The sequence below is a fragment of the Myotis myotis genome, unplaced genomic scaffold (genome assembly GCF_014108235.1).
Source record: "Myotis myotis isolate mMyoMyo1 unplaced genomic scaffold, mMyoMyo1.p scaffold_m19_p_2, whole genome shotgun sequence".
Taxonomy (NCBI): domain Eukaryota; kingdom Metazoa; phylum Chordata; class Mammalia; order Chiroptera; family Vespertilionidae; genus Myotis; species Myotis myotis.
Genome location: NW_023416324.1, coordinates 214,099,655 through 214,127,597, shown reverse-complemented (window position 1 = coordinate 214,127,597; position 27,943 = coordinate 214,099,655). Strand labels below are relative to the sequence as shown.

Genomic DNA, 27,943 nt, shown 5'->3' with positions numbered 1-27,943 from the left:
CACCAGGCCTGGGGATGGAGCCTGCAATCAAGGTACGTAACCTTGACCGGAATCTAACCCAGATCCCTCCAGTCCACGGCTGACACTCTGTCCCCTGAGCAACACCGTGAGGGCACCAGATTCGATTTTAGAGAAACGAAGCCGTCGACATTCTCCTGCCTGGCCTTACGGAGAAGCTCAGACGTGAATGTTGAACTTCCCAGCAGAAGAGTCTGTGGAGTGAGGGATGGAGAGGAGGTGAGCCCTCCCTCTGAGGGTCATCTGAGGGGAGGGCTGGGACCAGGTCCTGTCCGGGTGCTAGGATCCCAGGTGTGGCCCTGCGCTCCCATCCCCACCACCTCTTCCCTGTCCTGGTGCCAGCCGCCTGCTGCCTTCTGTCTGTCTGTCTGTCTGTCCGTGCCCAGCAAGGTCCCAGGTGTGCTCCGAGGGAGGCACCTGTCCAAGCCACTCAAGCCAAACCCTGCTGCTTTCCTAGTCTTGAGTCCTGCCTTCTCGCTGTTGGTTATGCTGGGTGGGAAACGCAGGCAAATGCTTTATTTTGGAAAAACGCCTGGGATGACTGACAAAAGGCAGCAGTGGATGCTGGGGTGCGGGTGGGGGAGCAGGAACCTGTGGACTGCCTGGTGGGCAGAGAGCTCCAGCTGTCAATCATTTGCCCAGCAGGGGTGCCAGGCGGGGAGCTGGGAGGAAGGAATGGAAGTGTGTGCTGTGCTGAGCTTTCCTGGGGCAAAGCTGCAGAGCCAGAGGGGTGAGGAGGACACAGTGATCTGCCCCCGGGGGCTGCTCGCCCCTCCAGATTTATGGGGCGACCTCATCGGGCCTTTCCCTGGGCAGGAAATGGGCTGTTTGCTAATGCCCTTCCCCTGCCCCACACACCTGCAAAAGCAAGTTGGTAGTATTTTAAAATCATTTACTAGAATGAAATGTCTGTGTTTTCCTTTGGATAGTTGCCCAGTAATTGGCTTTGTGCTTTTTGAATCAAGAAATGGCTTCAAATATATAGGACCTCAGATTTTAGCGCTCTCTCTCTCTCTCTCTCTCTCTCTCTTTCTCACACACACACACACTCACACTCACAGTCACACACACACACACACACACACACTCACTCACACACTCACAGTCACACACTCACACACTCACTCACAGTTACACACTCACACACTCAGGTCTCCTCTAAGGTAAGAAACGGGTGAGGAAACCATAGGAAGTGTGGGGCATGGGCAGCTTTTTTAAATCCTAGAATCGTAGTTAAAGCTGATTTACTTGTCATTCCCCGGGGCTTCCTCTGCTTGTCCCGCCCCCCACCCCCCCCATCCGTGGCCGCCATGCACAGAGCACTGCCACTTCTGGTCACATTTGTCTACAGTCGGTGTTTCCTGCAGAAGAAGGTGCCATGGTTGGCCTTGGCTCTTGGCCTTGGTTGAGCAGGTCCCTCCAGGCCCTCGCCCTCCTCTGACCATGCAGTGACAGGGAGGCTCCCGGCTGACCCCCAGCCCAGGGTCCCTGGCCACAGGGAGCTGCTGGGGACCTGTCACTCCTTTCCCCAGGGCAGCCAGGTGGTCCGACTGCGAGTGCCCAGCAGCAGCCCTCCAGGTTGGTCACTGTTCACCCGGCACAGGAGGGCAGGGGCCCTGCTGATCAAGGGGCCCAGGTTTCTTCCGTCTTCAGGAAGGAGCTGAGCTTTCCTGGGCGAAGCTGCAGAGCACATACATGCACCCTCAGGGCACATCACGGGCATGTGAGCGTGTGTGTGCGCATGAGAGAGAGTGTGTGCATGAGAGTGTGTGAGCATGAGAGAGTGTGCATGTGTGCGTGTGCATGAGAGAGAGTGTGTGTGCATGAGAGTGTGTGTGCATGAGAGAGCGTGTGTGTATGAGAGAGAGAGCGTGTGTGTATGAGAGAGAGAGCGTATGTGCATGAGTGTGTGTGTGCATGAGAGTGTGTGAGCATGAGAGTGTGTGTGCATGAGAGAGTGTGTGTGTGAGCGTGTGTGTGCATGTGTGTGTTCATGAGAGACTGTGCGTGTGCGTGTGCATGAGAGAGTGTATGTGCATGAGTGTGTGTGTGAGCATGAGAGTATGTGCATGCGAGTGCGTGTGTGAGCATGAGAAAGAGTGTGTGTGTGAGCATGAGAAGGTATGTGTGTGCATGTGTGCGTGTGTGTGTGCATAAGAGGAATGTGTGTGTGCGTGTGTGAGCATGAGAGAGAGTGTGTGTGTGTGAGCATGAGAAGGTATGTGTGTGCATGTGTGCGTGTGTGTGTGCATAAGAGGAGTGTGTGTGTGCGTGTGTGAGCATGAGAGTGTGTGTGCATGTGTGTGTGTGAGAGCATTTACAGCTTTGACATGTGAGCTAGGTCACGGCCAGCAGGCATCCTCAGGTCTTAAAGCAGCCAGACCTCACCTGCCCTCCCAGCGGTCCTCCTGCTAACAGGACAGTCAGCAGCCCTGGTGCCTGTGCTGACGGGCAGCCTGTGACACCCTGTGGCGCCTGGGAGTGCGAGCGCTCCTCACGGCTCCTCACCAGCGCCCGAGGGCCAGGCCACCTGCACGGCTCATTCCCCTCTGACCTGCCCCCGGCCTGGAGGGCCCGCTGCTCGGGGACTGTCTTTACTTGGTGACTTAGGGCGCGTGTCTCCACCCCAGGACGCCCGTGCTGCCTGCGGCCGCGGGCTAAGCCAGGACTCGGCACCTGTTGGGATGGGTGTTGCTTGAGCATTTTTTTTAAAATTAATGTTTTCTATTGATTTTAGAGAGAGAAGAGTGAGAGGGAGAGAGAGAGAGAAACATCAACATGGATCGGCTACCTCCCGCATGCCCCCAGCTGGGGACCGAGCCCGAACCCGGGCCTGTGCCCTGACCTCTTGGCACATGGGTTGACGCTCAGCTACTGAGCCACACCGGCCGGGCGTGTTTTGGATGAAGACGCCCGGGCTCCTGTGATGCTCCTGCCAGGCGTGGCCCTGCCTCTCCTGGGCGATTTCAGGGCTTTCCGAGGCGGAGCCCCACAGAGCGCCCGGCGCCTCCGCGAACAGAAGCGGAGACTATGCGTTTCAGAAACAACCACAGCCAACAGGTTTATTCCCGTCCTGCAGACAAATCCACAGACCAACCCCCACGGTTCTCTTGCCTCAGCTGCCTTCACGTCACCCACATAAATACATGGAATAAATACAAAGCCAGGAGGACTTCTGGAGTCTTTGGTATAACAGCGTTTCTCCTCCCGGGTTCCCAGCCCATCACGCCCACATGCTGCCTTTGGGCACAGAAGCAGCCCAGACGTAAACTTAGTGCCCGGGTCCTGGGTGCCGGGCCCCCCCGGCTCAGGGAGGCGCAGGCCCTGGGGTCTCACACGTAGTCGTTGAGCCGGTACCCGCTGTGCGAGGCCGAGGTGACCGAGGGCGCCCGGTTGTCCTTGTAGGCGGCGGGCGGCCGGTAGGAGGGCGCCGTGGCCGTGGCGGCCCGGGGCGGGGCCGGGTAGGGCCTGGAGGGGGCCTCGTCCAGGCAGGACAGGCAGAGCAGGGTGCCGCCGATGAGCGCCAGGGACGAGGAGATGAAGCCGAGGTACAGGGCCTGCCCGATCTCGAACTTCATGCTGCTGGGCAGCAGCGGGTTGTAGAAGTTCTGCACCACGTCGTGGGTGGTCCAGGCCACGGCCACCATGCAGAGCAGGCCGGCCAGGATGAAGAGCGCGCCGCCCAGCACGGCGCACGTGGCCTTGGTCGGCGTGCCCTTGGCGCAGCGCGTGCACTTCAGGCCCACCACGGCGCAGGCGCAGGCCGCGCCCGCCAGCAGGCAGGAGATGACCATGAGCGCGCGGGCCGCCTGCAGGTCCTGGGGCAGCGCCAGCAGCGAGCGGTAGATCTGGCACTGGTAGATGCCCGTGCTGTGCCACACACACTCCATCCACAGCCCCTTCAGGTAGGACACGGCCGTCAGGATGTTGGTGCCCACGTGTGCTGTCCGGCGCCAGTGCGGCAGGATGGTGGTGATGAGCGTGCCCACCATGCCCAGGAAGCTGAGCAGGAAGCCCAGCAGCTGCACGGCCATGCTCGCCATGGCCCCGCCGGGCAGGGGCTGCGCTCACTCAGGCGCCCGCAGGGGTCCTAAGGGGGCGGAGGATAGGAGAGAGAGGAAACAGTTAAATGTCATCTTGGTGCATGTATTTCTGCCACGGAAGCCGAGTTTCCATAGGCAGTTGGCATGACAATTAATATATTTTATTTATTTATTTATTTTTTATATTTTATTTATTTACTAGTGGCCTGGTGCATGAATTTGGGCACATTCAAAGGAAATTAATTAGAATAAATATTTTAATATTGGGCTCCCTCCTCTCTGGTTCTGTAGCTTGGCAGCTCCTGCCCCTTGGTGGTCAGTGCATGTTGTATGTACTTGTGGGGAGCTGATATAGGGTTAAGCCTTGGACTGACCTGTTGGCAAAGTCACAAACAATTCCCAGCTTAGAGGGCACAGTCCTCTTAGCATAATTAGACTTGACCTTCTGAGGCTCTCTAGCTCTTATCTGGGAAGCTAATGGGCTGAGGGAAGTGCAGGAAGTGGCCAAAATAAGTGAAACTCACAAGAACTGTGTAACTATAGAAACCACTACCTTGTTTACCTCTCACTATAAAATAAAGGCTCAGCTTGCCTTGGCATCTTTCTCTGTGGCCTCAGCCAGGCACAGGGAAGATCCACAGAGACTAAGGAAAGCTAGAGAGTTCTGAACGTTGTCTCTGTGTAAAACATTCTTCGCCGACTCCGTCCACACCTTTGGGAGCCCCTGGACCGGCGGGGCTGGCTCCCGGCACGTACCGGCTGGTTGGATGATGAGATGGTCACCCAGCCTTTTATATAGACTAGAGGCCCGGTGCACGAATTCGTGCACAGGTGGGGTCTGGCCGGCCTGCCCTGATTGGGGCCCTGATCAGGGTGGGTGGGGGCCAACTTTGGGTGGAGCCGGCTGTGGGGAGGGGCTGCGGGCGGTTGGCTGGCTGGCCCAAACTCCTGGTTGAACTCCAGGTCAAGGGGACAGTTAGCATAGTAGCCTTTTATTATATAGGACTAGAGGCCCAGTGCACGAAATTCATGCACTAATAGGGCTGCCTATCAGTCCCTAGTGGCTGCCAGCTGCCGGCCAGCTCTGCCCCCTGGTCAAACTCCCAGATGAACTCCCAGTTGAGGGGACAATTTGCATACTATGCATTTATTATATAGGATAGATTTTTAAAAATGCATTTTAACTGATTTCAGAGAGGAAGGGAGAGAGAGAGAGAGAGAGAGAGAGAGAGAGAAACATCAATGATGAGAGAGAATTATTGATGGGCTGCCTCCTGCACGCCCCCTACTGGGGATCAAGCCCACAACCTGGGCATGTGCCCCGCCCGAGGATGGAACAGTGACCTGGTTCATAGGACGATGCTCATCCACTGAGCCATGCCTGCCGGGATTTAAACATTCATAGAGGGCGTCAATGTCTCCGCACTATGGGAGGCAGACCTGGGCTCTGCCCTGGTGAACAAACAAGCCAGGTAACAACAAAGCGACGAGGTGCCCAGAGGACGGCTGTGGTCTGGTGGGGGGTGGGGCTACCCCCCGCCCCCAGTCCAGGGAGGAGGACTGGTTTATGGGAGTCTGGGTATTAATGGGGGGCGATGACTGCTACTTCAGGAACCAGGAGGGGCTGTTTCTAACATTGTAAATGACCGTTTGCTTAGGACCTGGTTTTCTCACACAAACGGTCTGCTGATTGGCCCCAGCTTCTGGCTGCAAGGCTGCTTTCTTTAGGGTCTTCCCTGCACTTGGCAGGCGCGCTCCGTGTGGGTGCTGGGTCAGGGCTGGGAGCCCCCCAATCCCTCTGCTGTCCTCGGTCACAGCGGGGAGGAGTGGGGCCCACAGAGGAGGGGGTCTGATGTGCGGGCAGAGCTGCTGCCCAACCTGCCTGATGCCCTGGCACCAACAGAGCCGACACCACGGTGCCTGTTCAGGGGCCTGGCGCCTGCCAGCTCGGGCACGGCTGCCGGCTCACTCATTCCCCGCAGCAACCCAGCGAAGCAGCTGCCGTTCGTTTCTACGCAGGGAAACCGGCTGCAAGGGATGGACATTCTAGGCCCGGCCTGGCTAGCACCGTCCGTGATTATCTCCTCCCTAAGACGCAGTTTTCCTCCACTCAGCAGGCCTGACGTCAGGGGAGGCCGGGGTGGGTCTCGGTGTCATCAGTGCGTTCTCCTCCCCGGGAACTTCTCCGACGGCCTCGGCCCACCGTGGGTTCCGTGGGGAGGTGACAGCGCCCTGGGGCTGGGGCCTGAGAGGTGGCCCGGGCAGGGGGCTTGCAGCACGGAAAGCAGGACAGTCCCAGGCAGTCAGGACGGTTGGCTCCCTGGGAGCCCGGAGGCTGCGGACTCCTCCGAACGCCTCTGAGACGCGCCTGGTTGTTTCTGGCCGGTGGCCGCCCAGGCCGTCCCCCGTCAGGACATGCTGCGGCTTCTCCCAGCCCTTGCTTGTCAAGGTCAACCTCGTTAAGTGCACGGATGCTCAGGGGTTCGGCCTAAACACGGAGCCTGCTTGACCCCGTGAGTCTAGGGAGGGGACGGGTTATGGGAGTCTGTGTTTATGGGGGGCGAGGACTGCTACTTCAGGAACCAGGAGGGGCTATTTCTAAATGTGCGCTAGAAGGCCTTGCTGATTTAAGAAGTGAGTGTTAATGAGCCCCCTCCCAGCCACCACCCGTCCCCGCCCCTTCCCCAGGAGTCCCACGCGGCTGCTCCTGGCATCAGGTCATGATTCAGCTTCCCAGCAAACACTTTGGAGCCATTGGATGGAAAAACAACTTGGAAGGAATGAATGTCAGGGGAGGCCGGGGTGGGGGTCTCATAAAACTCATATCTGGCCTTAGCTGACTTGGCTCAGTGGATAGAGCGTCAGCCTGGGGACTGAGGGGTCCCAGGTTTGATTCCGACCAAGGGCACATGCCTGGGTTGCGGGCTTGGTCCCCAGTAGGGGGCGTGCAGGAGGCAGCCAATCAATGATTCTCTCTCATCATTGATGTTTCCATCTCTCTCTCCTTCTCCCTTCCTCTGAAATCAATAAAGAAATATATTTAAAAAAACCCCAACTCATCTCTGGGCGGAAGGCGCCCGGCGTGGCCTCGCAGGAGGGGCAGGCAGTGCTCGCGTTGGCTCCACGGCCTGGTGGTGGTGGTGGGGGGCTTGGCTTCGCCTGGGGGCTCCCCTTTGCCTGCAGACACCTGTGTGTGCTCATGGAAGCCCTGGCTAGGGAGACGTGGGTCCAAGACAAACCGGGTTCCAGGACTCAGGTTCCGAAGGGCGGGGCGGCTGTAAGGAGACCTGGCATTCCAGGAGTACGTGGTGGGTCTTGCCTTTGGGCTCACGAAGCCCCCAAAGCAGGATCCTGGGGGGGCAGCGTGGGGCGTGGGGCCTGAGCGGTTCCGGGCAGCGTTGCCACCCGCTGCTGCTGGAGGCTGAGCCTGCGGGCCCTGGGGGCGGGGCAGGAAGGTGGGGGTGGGGGTGGGGGGAGTCTCGAGAAAAGCCGGTCTCACCGCCCAGACTGTGCAGCCGAACCTCCCAGGAAAGCCTCCCGCTTGGCATTTTCTGAACTTATTTGACCGGAGACACCAACTTCCCCAAGGGAGGACTTGAGGTCGGATCGCCGTGGCCAGTGGACTTGGCCCTGCAAGCCCACTGAGGGTTAACGGGGCGAGGGTGAGAGGGCTGCTAAGAAGAGTTTGACTTTTGGGGGGTGAACGGCCTCCCATAGGAGGGCCAGCAGGATGCTCCGATTTGCCCCCGAAGGAGGCTCGGAAACCCCAGGCGGTAAAGTGACGTGAACGCCTGCCGGGCGGCCGGGGAAGTGGCCACGGCTGCTCTCCCCAGACCCATCGGCTTGGTGAGCAGCACAGAACTCTGCCTTGCTCCTCCCTCTGGTGTTCAAAGGCAAGAATTAAAACACAAACCCGGCCCTGCGGCCCTTGGTGAGCTCCGGCCCCTGCCCGGCTCGGCCCCTGCCCGGCTCGCCTGCCTCCCAACCCGGCATCGTCTCAGCAGCAGCCCGTGGGGCAGCCGGGCCGGGACCAGGGACAGGCGGGCGGCCTGCCCGGCCCTGCTCCTTCTTTCTTACTGTCCAGGGCCCCTCACCCCGTTACAATAGGGCCTTCCTCGGGGCACATGGCTCCCTGCTCTCTCCCACCCGCACCTGAAGGTGGGGTCAGACCCGGGGCCGGAGCAGGCACGTCACCCAGGGGACACAGGGCACAGCCAGGTGCCTTGGAAGTTTCTAGAGCCCCCGGGCCCTCCTGTCTGGGTCAAGCGTGGCTGACTTGGCCACTCGCGCCTCGTTTCAGCTCGGCCCAGCAGTGGGAGCGGGTTGAGGGCCCTTGGGCGCCGGGTCCTCACACCACGCCTGCCCCCGGCTCCTGGCGCGGCCGTGGGTCCCTGCGGGGTCAGCCAGGATGTTGTTTCCTGGAGGGTGATCGGGACCGTGAAGGGCTGCCTTAGAGGGACGTGGTCCTCGCATCTTGTAAGAACGCGGCGTTGCCTCCACTTTGATGTTCAGCAATTTAAGAACATGTCTGGCTCAGAGCACTCTTGGCCCCCCGTCCCCCCCACCCCCCACCGGCCCCCACTAAGCCGGACGGCCTCTCCATGGCTCATTAGGACTTTCCTAAACGCGGGAATCTGAGGACCAAGAGTAGCCTCCAGGGAGGTTTGGACTCACCTAAGGAGACACATGAGCAGGACCGCCCGACAGGGGAAAGAAAGTTACTTCTGTGCTCTATCGGAATGAACTGGCTCCCACCAGTCACTCCTAAGTACTTGCCGTGCTTCATGACAAGACACTGTGGTTCTGAATGACGCACAAAGCGACCCTCTCTCCCAGAACCTCACTCCCGAGGCGCTATTCCAGCCCCTCTCCTCACGCGGGTGCGTGTGAACTGAGAGCAAGTGAAATCCATTTCCTATTCGTTTAGGAAGGGCCGTCCTGTGGGCGTTCCGACTCTGAAAATGAAGCTTCCTTCGTGCATATCCCAAACTTCCTGCAACTTTCCCTGGGTTACTTTCCAGACGGGCAGGCGTCTGTGTTTTGAACAGACGAGGGCTTCTGTGCCATCCACACGGGGCACGGAGGAGCTGGGAGGAGTTCGGCATGCAGCCGTCATCAGAGAGAGGCCGAGGCAGAACACTGACACGACTAACTCATCACCGACGGGAGTCGGGGCTCGCTCCTGTCGTTCAGGAGAACGAATGGGAAAGATCTTGCCCAAATCTTATACGCACGACAATTTATAGGTTAAAAGTTGGCCCTCTGTTTTGGACGAGTAAAGAAAAATCCATTTTTCATAACAAGCCCTGGTTTGGAGAAAAGCCGGGTGAATGCGCATGAAAGCGCAGGATGCGGTTATGTGCTCGGGGCCATTCGCAATTCAGCGGGATGGAGCGGGCCCCTGATTTAGTGGGAACTGCGGGCTCAGTTACCACAGCCATTAATCCCTACACCGTTTCCCGGGAGACATCATCCCTTGCGTTCCAAGTCCCCCGGTTTCATTAGGACCCATTAAAAAGGCAGTCGATCGACATGTAAAAATGAACGATTGGGTTTCATTTAATGAGCGACGAGGGTGCCTGGGCATCGCTGCTTTTCCTGCTGGCCGACCGTTATGTCAGCGGGCGGTGTCGTATTTCATTTTTCAAGGCACAGGAGACTGGAAACTTGCCCCCAAGAAAAAGATTAGGAAAGTAAAAAACAAACAAACACACACACCTGCCCAACTGGGCCCAACTGGCGTGGCTCCGTGGTTGAGCATCGACCTATGAATCAGGAGGTCACGGTTCGATTCCCGGTCAGGGCACATGTCCGGGTTGCAGGCTCAACCCCCAGTAGGGGGCGTGCAGGAGGCAGCCCATCAATGATTCTCTCTCATCATGGATGAATACGGGAAGGGGGTCCCCTCAGAAAGGCACCGAGCGGCCTGGGGGCTGCGAGGCGGTCAGGGAAAACAACACGTCCCCACGTGCCGAGCGCGAGGGCAGCGTCCGGGCAGCGGCCGAGCACCTGGAGGAGGAGGGTCTGGAAGCCCCTCTGTCCTTGGGAAAACTCAAGGGCAAGTGCCAACTGCAGGGAGCAACCCAGACTGGGCTCCTCCAGGCTGGAAAGCACACGGACCCAGGGCCCCCCGAGTCCAGGCGGGGCTCCGCCGTGCGCACGGGCCGGGCTGCCCGGGACTCCTCCGACCTCTCCAGGCGGACGTCTGGTTTCCGGTCTGGTTTCCGAGACCATCAACCCCAGGCCCGGTGCAGCCAGGCTTGGGGGAGCGGCTCTCGCTGGGACCCAGTGGAGCCCATGGGGCCTCCCGCGGGCACTTACATGGAAACGGAAATGAAGCGAGCGACAGGCACGTCCCAGCGGCGCTGCCAGCCCCGTGGATGAGAGAACCAGGCCCTGGGGTTCGTCCGCTTGTGGAAATGACATAACCGAGCGCCGGACGGAAATACGTCGCGGTGACGGAAAATGGGGCGTCAGACGAAAGCCGGGATTTCCTCAGGCTCTGAAATGCCCTGAAAATGGGGTTTGTGCTCATTCTCTGTACACGCGGCCTTTCAGCCAGGGGCACAGAGCTGTTCATATTAACGATAAGAGTAAAACCACAGCGAGGCGACTCCGGGCCAGAGGCCCTGGCGGCGATGGTGGGTGCAGAGAAGAGGGTGGTTTCCAGATGCATTTGAAGGGCGGCTGGCAGGGCCTGTGATGGCTGAGCTGGGTGGGGAGCCAGGTGTCAGTCATGTGCTGGGGTTTCTGTCTTGGGCCACTAACTGGAAGTAAGGAGTTGCTGTATTGAGAGTGAAGACAGTGGGAGGGGGGAGGGTTAGGGTTTGGAGGGTGAAGGATGGGAAAGAGTTTAATTTCGCAGAACACCAATCAGAGAGCACGTATGCACCCCTATGTGCACGGCAGCGGGTTGGTCACAGCCAGGATCTGGGAGCAGCTCGGTGCTCATCAGTAAATGGGTAAAAAAGAAAGCTGGGCACATTTACACCATCCGCACTCCTGGGTCATAAAAAAGAAGAAAATGTTACTCTTTTTTAGAAGTATTTTTATTTTTATTGATTTCAGAGAAGAAGGGAGAGAGAGAGAGAAAGAGAGAGAGAGAGAGAGAGAGAGAAACATCAATGATGAGAGAGAATCATTGATCAGCTGCCTCCTGCACGCCCCCTACTGGGGATCGAGCCCACAACCTGGGCATGTGTCCTTGATCGGAATCGAACCAGGGACCCTTCAGTCCGCAGGGCAATGCTCTATCCACTGAGCCAAACCAGCCAGGGCGGAAATCTTACTCTTTGCGACAGCATGGATGGACCTGGAGAGTATTATGCTAAGTGAAATAAGCCAGTCAGAGAAAGACAAGCACCACATGATCTCACTCATATGTGGAATCTAATGAACGAAATAAAGAGAAAAACAAAATAGAAACAGGCATGGATACGTGCACAGACTGGCAGCTGTCAGAGGGGTGGGGCGGGGACTGGATGAAGGAAGGGGAAGGGATCCCCTAAAGAACGTACATGCATGGACCATGGACACAGACAACAGTATGGTGAGGGCCAAGGGAGGGGGAGGGGGACTGGACGAAGGAAGGGGAAGGGAGTGTGGTGAGGGCCAAGGGAGGGGGAGGGGGAGCTGGATGGAGACGGACAAGGGAACAGCTGTAATAGTGTCAACAATGAAAATAAAGTAAAAAAAGAGTTTCATTTTGGACACGAGTTTGCATGGCCCTCACCACCCACGGGGGGCACCACCGCTGGACAGCGACGTGCAGAGGTCAAGGTCGGGCCTGAGGGAGTCCCCTGGGGACCCAGCAGCATGGAGATGGGACTGAAAGCCCGAGATGGAGCCCGTGGGAGTGTCCACAGGGAAGGCAGGAGCCACAGACAGATTCCAGAACCCTCCAACCCCCGAGGTCGTGACAGGGAGGGGGCGGGAGGAGGCAGCACAGAGGGAGAGAGGCAAGAGGCAAACAGTGCCAAGTCGGAGAGAGTGATGCCCGGTGTCAGGCCAGGGCATCAGATGAACATGTCACCGGAGCACGGAGACACCACCGCGGGCTCAGCGCCGGGAGGGGAGCTGCAGCCCTTGATGCGCGGTTTCGGTGGAGAGATGGGAACGGGTTCAAGAGAGAATCGGGGCTCAGGAGGGAAGGAGCCGGAGAACTCTTTCCAGGGCTGGGACCATCACGGGGAGCCAGGACACGAAGCAAGAGCTGTGGGATGGGGGTTCTTAACCTGGGGCCCAGGGGCCATGGACTTCAGGGACCTGTCCACTGGGTGGGAGAGAGTCGTGTGTTTTATTCCTCCTCTTCTCGCAGAGAACAAGCATCTCCTTGGATTGTGAAGAGAGGCAGCGCCGCGGCCATGTGACCGGTGCCCCCGCCTTTATCACCGACAGAAGCCACTGAGAGCGTGCGTGTCAGGCTCCGACACCTGGAGAGGCCGTGTGCCCCGACGCTACTTCGAAAGCATGGCGGTGGGGGAGCCCCCGGGGGCCTGCATGTGACGCCGCAATAGACAGGCGCACACAGTCCTGGGAGCAGATGGTTTAAACATGTTGACAATTGTACTTCAGTTGTTGGTCATGGGCTCCTTTATGGCCCCGGGATCCGGGTACACCTGTGAGAGCCTTGTTTGGAGAAGGGACGCGGGGCTTCACCAGGTTGCCCAAGGCATCCCAGCAAGAACACCCCGTCCAGCAATCAGCACCAAGGCCCAGCCACCCCGAGAGCGAACAGTGAGGAGCTGGGCCGCTGGGGACGCGGCCGGGAGGGGCTTTGCTGCTCTGCTGTTGTCTGGGAGGGGAGGGGAGCCGTGTGCCTCTGGAGGGGCCGTGAGAGGGCAGCATGGTGACGCTGAAGAGATGTGCTTGGTGGGGGACAGTGGGGACCGGGGTGCACAGCTCAGACCAGGCGCCCGCGGCTCCTTCCAGAACAGGAGGGCCGGGCAGGGAGCCCGGGGCGAGGCAGTGGGCGCGTGCATGGCCTCGATGGTCCCACTCTTCTCAGGGGGACGTGTTTATGGGGCCCGACGCGGAATCCGAGTTTCTTCCTTGTTGCAGATTCTCGGCAGATGCTTCAAGGCCTCGATCCTTCATCGATCCCTCACGCCGACAGGAAGTCAAGCCCAGGAAGCTTAAGAGACTTGCAAACAGATGGTATCAGACACTAACAGAGGCCGCTTCGCATCTGAGTAGTTTGGGGCCCGCGGCGCAGCTTCCATGGCTCACCTGGCTGTCTGCACCTCATAGCTGCTTCCCGGAGCCGTGAGCCCCGTGAGCTCCGTGGGAAGGACACCCGCAGAGGCCTCATCCCCGGTACCAGAAGTCGGATCCAGGTCCTCTGAAGCGACTCTGGCCTCTGGGCCCGGCCCAGATGCAGAGCTGAGATGCTGGGAGAATGCGGAATGGGGCTCTCCTCTGGTTCCAAGACTTCAAAGCTAAACCCAGTGATTAAGAGATTTTTGCCCTTAAAAACGGCAGGCACTAAATCCTCGGTGGGAATGTGCAGCCCAAGCAGTGCCCGGTGGGGCTCCAAGGTTGGGGGGCCCTGTCAGGGCACTAATCCTGGTCCCTTTCTACTTTGCCTGTGGCCCCCCTGCAGGCTTGGGCCTCCCTGCCCATCCTGGGGCGGCCGCAGCAGCTGTTGGGTGTGAGGGGCCCAAGGTCACGGCTGGAGGATTAACTCCCAGATCGGATGGCCTGGGATTTCCTGTCCTCAGGACCGTGTTTTACCTTAAAGGAGGTCTGTAAGCTTCCCACCCTGCTCCCAGCCGGCGTGTGTGTGAGTGTGTGTGTGTCCCAGCCGGTGTGTGTGTGTCTCCCAGCCGACATGTGTGTGTCCCAGCCGGTGTGTGTGTGAGTGTGTGTGTGTGTGTGTGTGTGTGTGTGTGTGTGTGTGAGTGTGTGTCTCCTAGCTGGTGTGTATGATTGTGTGTGCACCGTGTTGGGGCAAGGTGGCGGGGCGGGAGGATAGGCTCCCAAGTCTGGAAGCTCTGACCATTCACGGGGCACAGGGGGACAGTGCCGACCAGCTCCCCAAGATTCATGGTCTCACAACACTTGCAGGTTGGCCCTTGCTCCCAGCCCGAGGCCTGGCCCGCGATGGCCGAGCTCTGCCCAAACACCCAGGCGCCAGCTCCAAGCCCTCCCGGCTCCTCAGGAGCCCCGCTGCCTTCTCACCCTCTGTGTGGGGTCCCCCAGGGTCCCCCAGGCCCAGTGCCAGTGCCTGTCTGCAGAGCAGGTATGATGACTGCCGGTCCGGGAGGGTGCTCGCCGCCCACAGCCCTGAAAGTGACTGTCAGCCCCAAACCTCCCAAGTCGCAGCCTCCCCCAAACTCACACACAGAGGTCAGAGGTCGCTGGGTCTCGTGGGCCTCACCCGCCCCCTCCCCGCGGCTGGCCTGGCACGTGGGGAAGCAGGAAGCGGCGCCTCTGTCCTCCTCCCCCTCGGGCTGGGAGGAGCGCGTCTGGACAGTGACTGTGCCGGGCACACGTGCCATTTGGTGGGTGGTTAACGGCCCCCAGCACCACACGGCAGGCAGGTCGCGCAGGCATTCAGCACCGACCAGAAACGTCATTCCTGCGCGTTGGGAATGCTGATCCGTCTGTGCAGACATCTCCCGAGACACCTCGGCGACCCCCAGGGCCGCGGGAGAAGCCTTGCCGCCCAGGCTGCACCGAAGGCCGCCACGGTCCAGCCGGCCCATCGCACTGCGTCCATGGGCTGCGCAACCCCCTCTGGGTCCGGGCTCCCGGCTCCCCAGGTTTCAGGCTCCATCCCGGAAGGGGGTGTGCAGGAGGCAGCTGATCTTTCTCCTTCTCTCCCTCTCCCTTCCTCTTTCTAAAAATCAAAAAAAATATATTTTAAATGGGACTACATCAAACTAAAAAGTTTTTGTACAGCAAACGGAAACCATCAACAACATGAGAAGACAACCCACTGAGTGGGAGATGGTATTTGCCAAAGACACATCCAACACGGCTCCTATCCAAACCCTATAAAGAACTCATGCAACTTAACACCCCAAACCCAAACAATTCAATTAAAAAATGGGGAGAGGACCTGAATAGACACTTCTCCAAAGAGGACAGACAGACGGCCAATAGACATACGAAAAGATGCTCATTGTCACTAATTACCAGAGAAATGCAAATTAAAGCCACAGTAAGACATTACATCACACCTGTCAGAATGGCTGTCGTCAATAAATCAGCAAACAACACGTGCTGGCGAGGGTGTGGGAAAGGGGGCCCTCGTGCACTGCGATGGGAGTGCAGACGGGGGCAGCCCTGTGTGAATCCGTGTGGAGCTTCCTCAAAAAATTAAAAATGGAACTGCCTCTGACTCTGCAATTTCACTTCTGGGTACTTATCTAAAGAAACCTCAAACACCAATTTGAAAGCATATATGCACCCCTATGTTCACCGTAGCATTATTTACAATAGCCAAGCTATGGAAGCAGCCCAAGTGCCCATAAATAAGCAAGTGGGTAAAACAAAAAGCTTGATATATATATATAATGAAATACTACTCAGCCATAAAAGAGAACGAAATCTTGCCATTTGAGACAGCAAGGGTGGACCTAGATGGTATTATGCTATGTGAAATAAGTCACCCAGAGAAAGACAAATACCATATGATTCCACTTAGCCTGTATGATAAAACCCTAATGTGCTAAGTGTGACCATGTGTTCCATCGCTCGACTGGTCGCTATGACGTGCACTGACCAACAGGGGGCAAATGCTCCAACGGGCAGGTAGCTTGCTGCTGGGGTCCGGCCCATCGGGACTGGGCGAGACGGGCTGGACACGCCCTGCAGCCCTCCCGCATCCTTCCCTGGCCAGCCGGCCCCGATCGGCCCCAGACTGGGTGAGACAGCTCCAACTGGCCCCGATCGGGACTGGGCGAGTCGGGCCGGACATGCCCTGGAGGAATCCACGCACCGGGCCTCGAGCATTTTAATAACTAAGTAGGTGCCAGGTGGGCACTGGAAATATCGGGGGTCACTTTGTAAAGAATATGACTCTAACCACCATGCCGCATACCTGGAACTGTTACCAAAGAATGTTGCATGTAGACTGCAATTGAAAAGTAAATTTTTTTTTAAAAATATATTTTATTGATTTTTTACAGAGAGGAAGGAAGAGGGATAGAGAGCCAGAAACATCAATGAGAGAGAAACATCGATCAGCTGCCTCCTTCACACCCCCCACTGGGGATGTGCCTGCAACCAAGGTACATGCCCCTGACCGGAATCGAACCTGGGACCCTTCAGTCCGCAGGCCGACGCTCTATCCACTGAGCCAAACCGGTTTTGGCGAAAAGTAAATTTTAATGAGAGAGAGAGAGAGAGAGAGAGAGAGAGAGAGAGAGAGAGAGAGAGAGAAAGGTAGAGAAAGGTAGATTCCAGGGCCCTGATCCAGACCTACTGACTCAGGATTTGAGGAGGTGGGTCTGGAACTTGTGTTTTATGTCAGCCCGGCCCCAGGCTGGGTGAATCAAGTTGAAAATCACGGATCCAGACACGTGGACAATAAATATCGATTCTAGATGGGCCGCTGGAGTCGAAGACAAGCCGGTGACTCACTGCGGCTCAGAGAGCCAGCGGGGCAAAGCCAAACGATGCGTGCGTCCTAGCGACCATCCGCTGCAAGGGCTGCTTGTCTCCGGGGCAGAGCGACAACCTCACCAGATGGGGGCTGATGGGGCGTCTGGGGGTCTCCTGAGTGACCGGCAGCAGTCAGAGCCCAGAAGCCCGCCCAGCCTCAGACATCCCCGAGTTCCCGTGTGGTCCCCCGGGCGGAGAGTAGGGGGCGCTATCCATTTGCAATGTTTGTTTGCTGTTGGAAGCACCTCAGGGCAAGCAGGATAGGTTCACAGTGGTGTTCGACTTGGCCTCGCTGCTAAGTTCCCGCTTCTTAGACGGTTTATTTCAAGTTAGCACATGGCCCGTACCCAGGAGCCCAGCACCCGTCTAACTGAATCGGAGGCGGGCAAATGACAGGGAACGCTGGGGGACGGATCGCGCTCCCCCATGCTGCCCTCTCGGCCTGGAGCTGACCCGGGGTCAGGGTGCACGATGGGTTGCCTGGGGCTGTGCAGCCTCCACCTCCCGCTGCAGCCCAGTGATGCCTGGGTACCATGACCATCCAGCCCCTCCAGACCACAACAGGGTCTGAGGGATGATTTCCCAGGAAGGCCATCTATTCCTGTTTTTGTTGTTGCTGTTAATCCTCATCTGAGAATATTTTTCCATTGATTTTTAGAGAGAGTGGAAGGGAGGGGAGAGACAGAGAAACATCGATGTGAGAGAAACACATTGATTGGTTGCCTCCTGCACGCACCCTGACCAGGGCTAGGGATGGAGCCTGCAACCGAGGTACATGCCCTTGACCAGAATCAAACTCAGGACCCTTCAGTCCTTGGGCTGACGCTCTGTCCACTGAGCCAAACCAACTAGGGCCAATCTATTCCATTTTTTAGCTCCTATTTCATTTTATTGTCTTTTTGAAAATTCAACTACCTCTCAGCAGCAAATCACTGACCCCTTTCAAACGTTTACTCTCATGGTCCAACAGCAACCGTGTTGCATTTTAATAATCGTCATCTCTGTGCAGTGCCTTCGTTCCATCGCTTCGTCCAATCCCCGCAGATACCTGCACCCTAGGGAGTGGGCCTTCCTAGGGCCCCTCAGCGAGGAGCAAACAGCTGAGGGCGGTCAGCGAGTAGCCCAGGTGACCAGCTGATAGGTGAGGCGCGGGGGTGGCACTCAGCGCCCCGGTCTCAGGGGCGGGCCTGTTCTCCACCTGGTGGCCACCCAGGGCCGGAACTTTCTTCCCTGCTGTGAAGGACAGGGCCGTGGTGGCCGAGGGCCGAGCGGGTTCACCCAGGTAGCCCTGTTTGACGCGGCCCGTCTCCAGGTGTGTGAGCCACACGAGAAGTGAGGCGAGGTCCCGGTTTCTAGTGACACATCTGCCGGGAGGTCCTGTCCACATCACACTTCTCTTTCACAGAAGTGAAAAGTCCTCTGTGTGGGTGGAGGCACAGACGCAGATCCGGTTGGGACACAGCCGGGCCTTTGGGAGTTGGCCGCTGTCATCTGACCCGGGCGGCCACGCTCACAGGCCTGGGTGTCGGTGGAACCTGGATAGGTGGGGCTGAGACGAGTGAACCTGGGTGGGGACTTCTGGGCTTCAGGGAATGGCCAGGACAACCACGTCTCCTTCCCGAGGGCTCCCTTCCGCATTTCCTGCCCTGTTGACATGGACGCAGCCTCCCGCCCCACCCCACAGGGTCATCACCCCAGTACAGTGGTCGGCAAACTCATTAGTCAACAGAGCCAAATATCAACAGGACAACGATTGAAATTTCTTTTGAGAGCCAAATTTTTTAAACTTAAACTATATAGGTAGGTACATTGTTATTAACTTAATTAGGGTCCTCCTAAGCTGGCCTTTGCTAAAAAGGTCCTCAATCTGATTGAGGTACGTTCACTGAGGTCGACCTCTTCCAACTCTCCCATCCACACTCTTCTTGTATACTTGTTTCGTCTATCTCCTTTCGTTCATCCTCTCTATATGTCCAAACCATCTCAACATGCCTTTCTCAATCCTCGACACTACATCTTCTTTCACTCCACAACGTTCCCTAAAATTAACTTAATAAACTTCACTTAAAGTTTTAAGTCAACTTCGCACTGTACGTGCGCACCCACATGTGGAATTTTGTGGAAGAGCCACACTCAAGGGGCCAAAGAGCCGCATGTGGCTCGCGAGCCGCGGTATGCCGACCACTGCCCTGGTCGATCAACAGCCATTGCAGGCTGTTCATCTCTCTTATCAGCAGCCCGAGCCTTGGTCAAAGGACCCGTAATTTCTCTATTTGAAGGGACACACCGCAGACTCCGGCCGTTCGGACCTGGGTAGGGGCTGTTTTGGTGGAAGAGGAAATCTGGTGAGAATATTTTAGGACATTGTTACTCAGGTGTGAGAGCACTGGATAGAAAAGACGTCCTAGAATTTTAAAAGTCCTGTGATTGGTTAAATCCAAGGAACTCAAAAGGGGCCAAGCTATTGTTTAAACACAGATCCCAGGCCTCGACCTTGCACCCACAGCTGTCGAGGCTGCGTGCGGCAGGCTGGAAGGGCTAATGGTCTAGGCTTCCTTGATGTGCTGGACAATCTCCTGCCCTTTCCCAGCGAGCTGAGAGCAGGAGGAAGGCCAGGCCAGCGTGGCTCAGTGGTTGAGCACTGACCTATGAACCAAGAGGTTCAATTCCCAGGTCAGGGCACATGCCTAGGTTGTGGGCTCCATCCCCAATGTGGGGTGTGCAGGAGGCAGCCAATCAATGATTCTCTCTCATCATCAATGCATACAAAGCAGGTGATCCATAAACAATGAATTCCTAAGTGAACATCCTACAAAATTCCTTATCAAAGATCATAATTTGATGAAACTAAGATGTCAACAATTGTAAGACAAAGTATCACTGAGAAAAAAAGATGCCATGTCACATGTTACAAGCCGCATCCCAATGTAAAAATGTTCAAAGCAGGAGAAATAACCTGAGTCTTGTAATCGATGAAATCCAGCGCTTGAAAATGACTGTATTGTCATTTTCTGTCTAGTCCACTCCAACTGTCATATCACCAACGTCCGCTAGATGCCGCTGTGACCTGACACTTCAGGTTCCAAAAGGAAATCTGAAAACCAGTTTTCTAAGTCTTTAAACTTGCAGTCCTGCACCCCTTTCACAGACAAAAGACAAAAACCCTCTGTTTTCAGGAGCTGTTGCTCATTATTTTCCTTGTATGGAGGCCTATCCGAAGTATCTCCCAAGGTGTAAAGCTGTTTAAAAAGTGAACTGAGCCAAACCGGTGTGGCTCAGTGGATAGGGCGCCGGCCTGCGGACTGAAGGGTCCCAGGCTCCATTCCGGTCGAGGGCCTGTACCTGGGTTGCGGGCACATCCCCAGTGGGAGGTGTGCAGGAGGCAGCTGGTCGATGTTTCTCTCTCATCGATGTTTCTAACTCTCTATCCCTCTCCCTTCCTCTCTGTAAAATATCAATAAAATATATTTTTTTAAAAAGTGAACTGAGACGGTTGGATGGTTGATGCAATAGAAAAAGTGCTATCACCTCCCTTTCAGCCGCACGCCCAGTTTCACACGTGGCTCGTCGGCAGCGGGTTAGAGAGAAGGGACAGGAAAGAGAAGGCTGATGTCCACTTAGACCAAATAAACAGGGAAACCTGTGGAAAGAGACCACGTCGTCCAGGCCGAAGACAGCGACCATGGTCCCTGCACACGGCTCCTGCCCGGGACCCGGCCGCTGGGCGCGAGGGGCCCTGGCAGAGCTCGGAGCTTCAGCCCAAGCTCAGTGCGCGCTGGGCACCGACCCAGGGCCTCCTGGCGGAAACCTGACCACGTTCCCTGGTGGATGAGACTCGCTCCCCCGGCGAAGTGAGAGGCGCAGGGCCCCCGGGAAGCGGAACTCTGGCTGCGCACGGGGCGGGCCACACAGACCGCCCCTCTCCGGGGAGAGCAGGCCCTTCAAAGCTTGGATCGCAAAGGACGGATTAATCCTGTCGCGTAAATCCAACAAAAAGAAACCGGGCTTGCATTTTGTACGCCTTTTTTCCTTATTTCATTCTCTGGCAGCTGCATATTTCTAGCATTGTACAAAAGCACGGGTCCATACGAGACGGGACTTTTTGAAAGTAGCCTTTCACCCAGAGAGGGGGGAGCATTGCAGGAGGCCCGCCCTGAGCTGTGGGGGAGCGAACCCCGGAGCGAGGACCGTACGAACCACCCCCCCGTAGTAATTTCCAAGTGGACAACAGGAAAGGCCGAACGACAGAGCAGTTTGTGAAGGACGGGGTGACTGGAGGGGGGAGGAATCCTAAGAACAGCTCTCGTCGGGGAGCCCCAGCCTCTCACCTGAGAACATCCCCCCGCAGCTCATCAACACTCAGAGACCCTGTGCCATCACCCCCAGCGGCGCCCCTTGCCCAACACACACACACACACACACACACACACACACACACACACACACACACACCGGGACAGGATGGATTCATGTGGCCGCAGTGAAAAGAAAATATTGCCCCAATCGGATAGGTTTAGCTTCAGAAGAGAAACGCAGGGGGCTGTCCATAACTGCACCCTTCCTGGCTGGGCCGCCCCCACGGCGGGCCTGGGTGTGGGGGACTCCTCACGCGCCCCGACTTCCATTTTCCGATACCTGAGTTGGCCACTTGCTTTTTCTAGAAGATGCCCGGTGGCACTACCTGCTGTTGGGCTCTTGTGTTCGGAAAGCAATTGGACGATAATGATCGAAATGTGAATTGTGAACACTCTTCAACCCTCGGCTGGAAAGTCATCCCATCGTTACACTCTTCAAAGCAAGCAAAGGCACACGCCACAGAACAGCCAGTCCGCACGGACTATTCGTGGGGGGAAACACTGGGTGAAAGCTCAATGCCCTTCACTAAGAGGCTAGTTAAGTCGCGGCCCCCGTGCGATTGAATAGTTCGCGCCATTGGAAGGTTAAATGCACCTCCAGGCACTAATGGGGAGGGGTCCGGGCTCGGGGCTCAGTGTGGCCCGTCTGTGTGAGAAGGAAGCAGATGCCCCTGGTCGGGCAGAGAGCCCGTCAGAAGCTCTGTATGTAGGAGCTGCTCACAGTGTCGCCTCTAGGAACTGGAGCTCAGGGTCAAGGCTGGGGAGAAGCACTTTCATTTCTAATAGCACTCCCTTCTAGACCATTTTGACTTTTATTGATTTCAGAGAGAGAGAGAGAGAGAGGGAGAGCTAGAAACATCCGCGATGAGAGGGAATCATGGACCGGCTGCCCCCTGCACGCCCCACACTGGGGATGGAGCCCACAACGCGGGCATGAGCCCTGACCGGGTCCTGGTTCATGGCTCAACGCTCAACCCCTGAGCCACACTGGCCTGGCACCATTTTGATTTTTTAAGTAAAACTATTCATTCATTTATTATGGAACAAAGTGCATATTGCGGAGCATCAAAACTTACAAGAAATGGCAACAACGGTCAGCCGGTTGAAGGCAAGGACCTGAACCAGGCGGGGGGGATAAAATAGTTGTGCTCTAAGGTCAAGACACACGGAAAAGAGAAGCCACAGCTCCTGGACTGCTCTCACCCGCAGTGAGTGTTGTTAGCAGCGGGCAGCCCCACCTCAGGGGGCCCGGGGCTCAGCGGGGGGAGCTGCGGGCACCCCGGGTTCCGGGCATCCTGGCCTGCCTGGGTGCCTCACTGCCGCGTGGGACGGGGCGGGGCGGGGGGTGACACTGGGTAGGAAAGCCGATAGGACAGGGTCCTGGCCCCGCTTCATCACAGAGGGAGGGTCTTGCCACCAGGGTGCTGCCGCCTTCCACACAGGAACACACGCTTCCTGTGCACGCCCACCGCACAGTGCTGACTGGTGAGGGTGCCACTGGTCAAGGAGACATTCTTCTTAAAAGTGATGTGGTGTGATTACTACGCCCCCCACTGCACCCTCCGTCCATGGGCGCGGAGGCGGCTCCCTGTCCCCCGGGGCCTCCAGCACAGCCTGTGCTGTAAACGCTCCGAGAACAGGTGTTTCCAGGGCTGTCCGGAGGTGGGTGTTTGCAAAACACTGCTCACTCCAGCGGGGCCTTCCTTCCTGCCACGTATTTCGCGTTCTGGGTAACAGTTTGGCCATTGTTACGTGAAAAGGGGTTCGGGTGTTCACTCGGGACTCAAAGGGACGAAGGAAGACGATCATGCTGGATGCGAGGACCCACTCCAGGCGGCTCAAGGAAGTGGGAGGGGGCGCAGGGGAAGTGCGGGAGCCATGGGGACATGGGGGACAGCTGGGAACCTGGGCATCGTACCGAGTGTCACAGCAGCACCTCGAGCCCGGGGAGATGACCGAGGGCTTGTGCAAGGGGCATCAGGGAAGAAGCCAGAATTAACCTTCCCCAACTTCCTGCACCTCCAAGTCATGGCCCCTCTGACAGGTTGGGAGGCCTCAGGCCCCGGGAGGGGTGGGCGGGGGCGAGAGGCACAGGGCCACCCCCTGCTGGATGCAGAGGCTCCCGCCTCTCAGTGCACTGGAAAGAAACCACACTTCCTTTCAGCCAGGAGAGCCAGCGAAGGCCTAACGCCCCAGAAACCACTGCGGAGGCCCAGGCCTCAGTCTCCCCCAGACTTCCCTCAGGAGAAGCATCCAGGGAGGGAGGGCACAGGGCCCGGGAGAGGGAGGGCACAGCTGCACAGGGGCCGGGAGAGGGAGGGCACAGCTGCACAGGGGCCGGGAGAGGGAGGGCACAGCTGCACAGGGGCTGGGAGGGGGAGGGCACAGCTGCACAGCCAGGACTTAGGGTTGAGGGCCATTGCCTCTGATAGCGGGGCTTTCGTTTTACTGTGAGGAGACTGACAATTTCAGCCAGAAATGAATCCTCTGGAGGTCGGGGAGCGATGGAGGCGCCCCATCCCCGGCCTTTCCTCCTGTTGGGCCCTGTGTGTCTTCAGAGCTCTCAGCCCTTCGTCTCAGTACATACTGAGCAGATATTTAAGAAGCAGCGGTGAGCTCAGTGGCAGGCTGTCATCCTGTCTCCGCACGCCCTGGGCACGGCTGCCGTGTTGCCTCCGACTTCCCAGGGGAGCAGGAGGGACTGGGCCCCGCCGCAGACACACAGCGTCCCCGCAGGTCGCAGATGCCCCCCCTTCCTGGAGGGATTGGAACCCACACCCAGAGCCCGGTGGTGGGTGGCCGGCGGGTGCTGGGCCTCCTCACCCTCCAGTGCAGTGAGCACAGCTCAGGCTCTGCCGGGCCCAGCACTGCTGAGCTCCTGGATGGTTGTCCCCCCTCCACCCCCCCACCCCCCCCACCCCCCGCAGCCAGACTGGAAATTCCGGAAAAGCCAAGGTACCTGCCCGCAGAGGCAGCGCTGCAAACGTCTGTCCTTTGGGCCAGTTCAGTTCCAACTAGCAGCTAGAGTAATAATTACAACGACGCATGTTTACAGATTTAAACGAATGAATCCCTTGGCGTCCTCCGTTTTGACGGGAGCGCCTTCTACCCACCTCATACATCAGGAGAACGGGGGGCCATGTGGTCCGGCTGGGCTGGGTGGTCGCTGGTGTCGGCAGGAGAGCAGAGACCTGGGTGTGCACAGTCCTGGGCGGCTGGGCCTGCGTCCAGATGGCTGGGCCTCGCACCCCCTAGGAAGGTAACACATGGAAATTGAGGTGGACCAGACCCTCACCTACTAGGAGCAGTTGGCTCTGGTGAGGAGGGCGGTCCCAGGCCCAGCCTGGGCCTGTTTCTCTGGGAGAGACGGGCTTGGCCAGAAGGAAAACCCTTTGCCCGGGACCGTTTGGCCCCTCTTTAATCACCAGCTAAAACAGAATATTCTGCAGAGAGAACCCTCTTGAAAGAAAACTCAAGAGGCTGGGGAGGTGTCATCTTTCCCTTTTGACTCCCAGGGTCTGCAGCCATATATATCTATAGTAATAAAAGGGTAATATACTAATTAGACTAGACATCTTTCAGATGACCTTCCGACAAAGCCATGATGGCAGGGGCCGAGACAGAGGTGGTTAGGGCCAATCAGGCTGGCAGGGGAGAGCAGTTAGGGGCGATCAGGCAGGCAGGCAGGTGAGTGGTTAGGAGCCAGTGGTCCTGGATTGTGAGAGGGATGTCTGACTGCCTGTTTTGGCCCTGCAGGATTGGGCCTAAACCGGCAGTCGGACATCCGCCAAGGGGTCCCAGATTGGAAAGGTACAGGCCGGGATGAGGGACACCCCCCCCCCCCGTGCATGAATTTTGTGCACCGGGCCTCTAGTATCCTATATAATAAAGAGCTAATATGCTAATTAGACCGAACAGCTGTCTGGACGACCTTCTGGATGAAGCTGGGGCTGCGAGGGCTAGCTGGGGCAGCTGAGGCTGTGAGGACCGAGCTCCTTGCACAAATTTTGTGCACCGGGCCTCTAATATATATATAAAACCCAAAGTTGGCCTGAAAAAGTATTTGTCTCCAGGAACACCCATAGGGGTGCTGGGGACTCCAGTGCCAGCGCATGGGGTGGAGCCTGCACGGGAAACCCCTGCCGGCCCCCTGAGGTATGCTCCGACCTATTTATACAAATCCTCTTAACTGTTGTTGACAGGAGGTATTCTAGGTTTTCTCCCGATTCTATCTTTTTCATCTGCCGGCAATATTTTCTCAACAAAGCAGGGTGAGGGCTGGCCAGTGTGGCTCAGTGATTGAGCGTGGACCCATGAACCAGGAGGTCAGGGTTTGATTCCCGTCAGGGCACATGCCAGGTTTGGGGGCTGGATCTCCAGTGTGGGGCGTGCAGGAGGCAGCTGATCCAAGATTCTCTCTCATCATTGCTGCTTCTGCCCCTCTCTCCCTCTCCCTTCCTCTCTCTGAAATAAAACAACAACACAACAAAAATAGGGTGAGGTAGTGGGTTTAGGGGGGAGGAAGAAGGGTAACCAAGGTCGTTAAAGGTCACGGCTCTTTCAAGGTAAGGAGGGCGGCAGAAACAGAGGAAGGCAGACTGGGGACCTTCCGACCCCGACAGAGGAAGACAGTATACAGGCCTGCAAGACAGCAAAGAGGCGCAGGCTGGTCCCCAGAGAGAACTGCTCATGTCCCCCGCCAGCGAGCAGCTCTGCCAGGCCCGGCCCCTTCGGCCTGGATCAAGGTGACGACCACCCTGTTCGGAAGCACAGCCTCCTACCGCAATGGATTTCCCCTCTCAGCCCGCAACCGGCATTGACCTGGGCTTCATTGCATATCGTCCAATTGTTCATAGGTGGGCGCCCCAGTTCCCCAATTCGCCTGTAGACTCCATAGTGGCAGGGACCAGAGTTTCCATAATCAACATTAATTAAATCGATTGAGCAGAATGTTTCCCCTTGCGTATCAGCCGAGGGACACAAACTAATTCCAGTCTCGTTCCTATTGCTTGATTCCCTTTCGTCGGCCCAGGTTGCCTGTTGAGGTCCACAGTTTGAAGTCGTCCCCAGCGCAGAGAGCGCATCTGGGAGGCAGGTGTTGCCGTCCTTGCTCCCGCACAATGGGAATGTTCCGGCTACTGCAGGAAGCCGGGCAGATGCAGAAGTACAAGGAGCCCACCAAGGCCCGAGATGACATGCATTGACGCTATCAACAGGTCCGAACACCAGCATCTGCTTACAGGGTGATTGCCCCGAGTCTGGTTGTCTGTTTTGAGGTGATAGCCGCATATTGAAGCAATTTCTCCCCACCAGAGGGTCTAGAAGGGGCTCAGCTGTACTCTGTTTTATGTAGGTTTGGCTGCCTCAGGAAGCCTGGAGAGGGTTATTAATAGCGTGTGTGTAGGCATACGGGTGGCTGTTCCAGCTCCGCAGTCTGTGAACACCATTAGTAGCCCTTACAATGGTTCTGCAGGAAGCACAGGCTGCTACTAACGCGGCCCCGTGCTCCCAGGTGGGCCAGACAATGAGATAATGTGTAACCGTGAGTATCCCAAGCTCTCGGGCTACTTGTTCTGGGGGACTGAGGCCGGGCACCACCCCGAACCCAGAAAACATTGCCAAGGGAACAGTGGGAACTGGGCAGCTCGCCCTGGCTAGCAGATTGACTCGTCACGGTGTCGACAGACAAAAGAGCGACACACTGATGGACTGTGGTGCCGGGTCCCTCCTGACTCGGAGAAGGGCTCCGCCCCTAGCGGTCGGGAGCCCTGAGACAGCATCCATGTGGGACGGGGGGAGACTCTTCCCGTCAGTAACTATGCATTGACTTTCACTTTGTAGGAAAATGTGTATCAAGTGTTAGGAGATGGAAAGCTGTGCCCTCAGGATGTTTACAACCAGCCGGGGGAGAAGGCAGGGGACTGAAAAGCTCGCTGGGCTGCAGAGGAATGGGCTACCCACCCGGTGGGTAACACTCAGCTGCTCCAGTGAATGAAGTGGGTCTGTGAGTACTGAGAGCGGAGTGGGACAAGCTCCCACCTGTGTGAAAACGGAAGCAAAGCGCCCGTGTGTGTGACCATGTGCACATGCGCGAAGGCCGGAGGGGACAGGCCGAGAGAGACAGTCTCCTTCTGGGAGGGCAGTAAAGGGCACCTCCATAGTTTTACGCCACACGCTTCTGTGTTGAAGGAATTACTTAGGACAGGGAAGTGTTTATGTTTCTTATGTAAAAAAGGAAGAGTGAAAAGTATAACAACAAAGCAAGTACATGAGAGAGACGAAGGGTGACGCCCAAGGTGAGTGTGGTGACCTCACAGACTCTGCACCCCCTCCCCCTTCTGCTTGTCTTCAGAACCCAGTTTTGCTCAGAGAGAGGGGAAGGCTGGACTGGGGTGATTTCTTACGTAACCTGGGGGTCGCTGGTCCCCTCGTGGGCTCTGGACACCAGTCCGTGAGGGGAGATATGGCTTCCTCTCCTGGTCTCGCCTCCAGCTTGAAGTCAGTCCCCCTCTCACTTCTTGGAGCCGAGCCAAGGAAGGTTACTCCTAAATCACACACTCTGGGGTGGGGGTAAGGAACCCAGCCCAGCTTTCAGACTGGTCTGTGGAAAAGTGATGTGAAGGTGCTTCCACGACTAAACATATTCAACTCAAACCTCATTAAAAATGTTTCCTGAGTCACACCCATGAGGATGGTTATTGAATGAAGCAAGCGAACAAAGACAACACACAGTTGTTGGTGAGGATGTGGGGAAGTTGGAACGCCGTGGGCACTGCTGGTGGGCACCACCTCTGTGGAAAACAGTATGGAGAGTCCTCAGAAAAATTCAACACGGAAATGCCGTAAGATCTAGCAATTCCGCTCCTCAATATATGCCCCGAAGAACTGAAAGGAGGGACTCGCATCCTTGAACATCAA

The 27,943-nt window shown here is 57.1% G+C and overlaps 1 protein-coding gene across 1 annotated transcript in view; it reads right to left on the bottom strand.

The window, feature by feature from the left end:
• Positions 1-3,061: 3,061 nt before the first annotated feature.
• Positions 3,062-27,943, bottom strand: part of CLDN14 (claudin 14) — a 48,678-nt gene continuing 23,796 nt past the window's right edge. Inside the window, exons 2-3 of the mRNA XM_036352721.1 lie at positions 24,139-24,276; positions 3,062-4,108 (exon numbers count right to left, since the gene is read on the bottom strand). Coding sequence (XP_036208614.1) covers positions 3,351-4,061 — 711 coding nt within the window. The 5' untranslated portion in view covers positions 4,062-4,108; positions 24,139-24,276 and the 3' untranslated portion in view covers positions 3,062-3,350. The remainder of the gene's footprint in view (positions 4,109-24,138; positions 24,277-27,943) is intronic.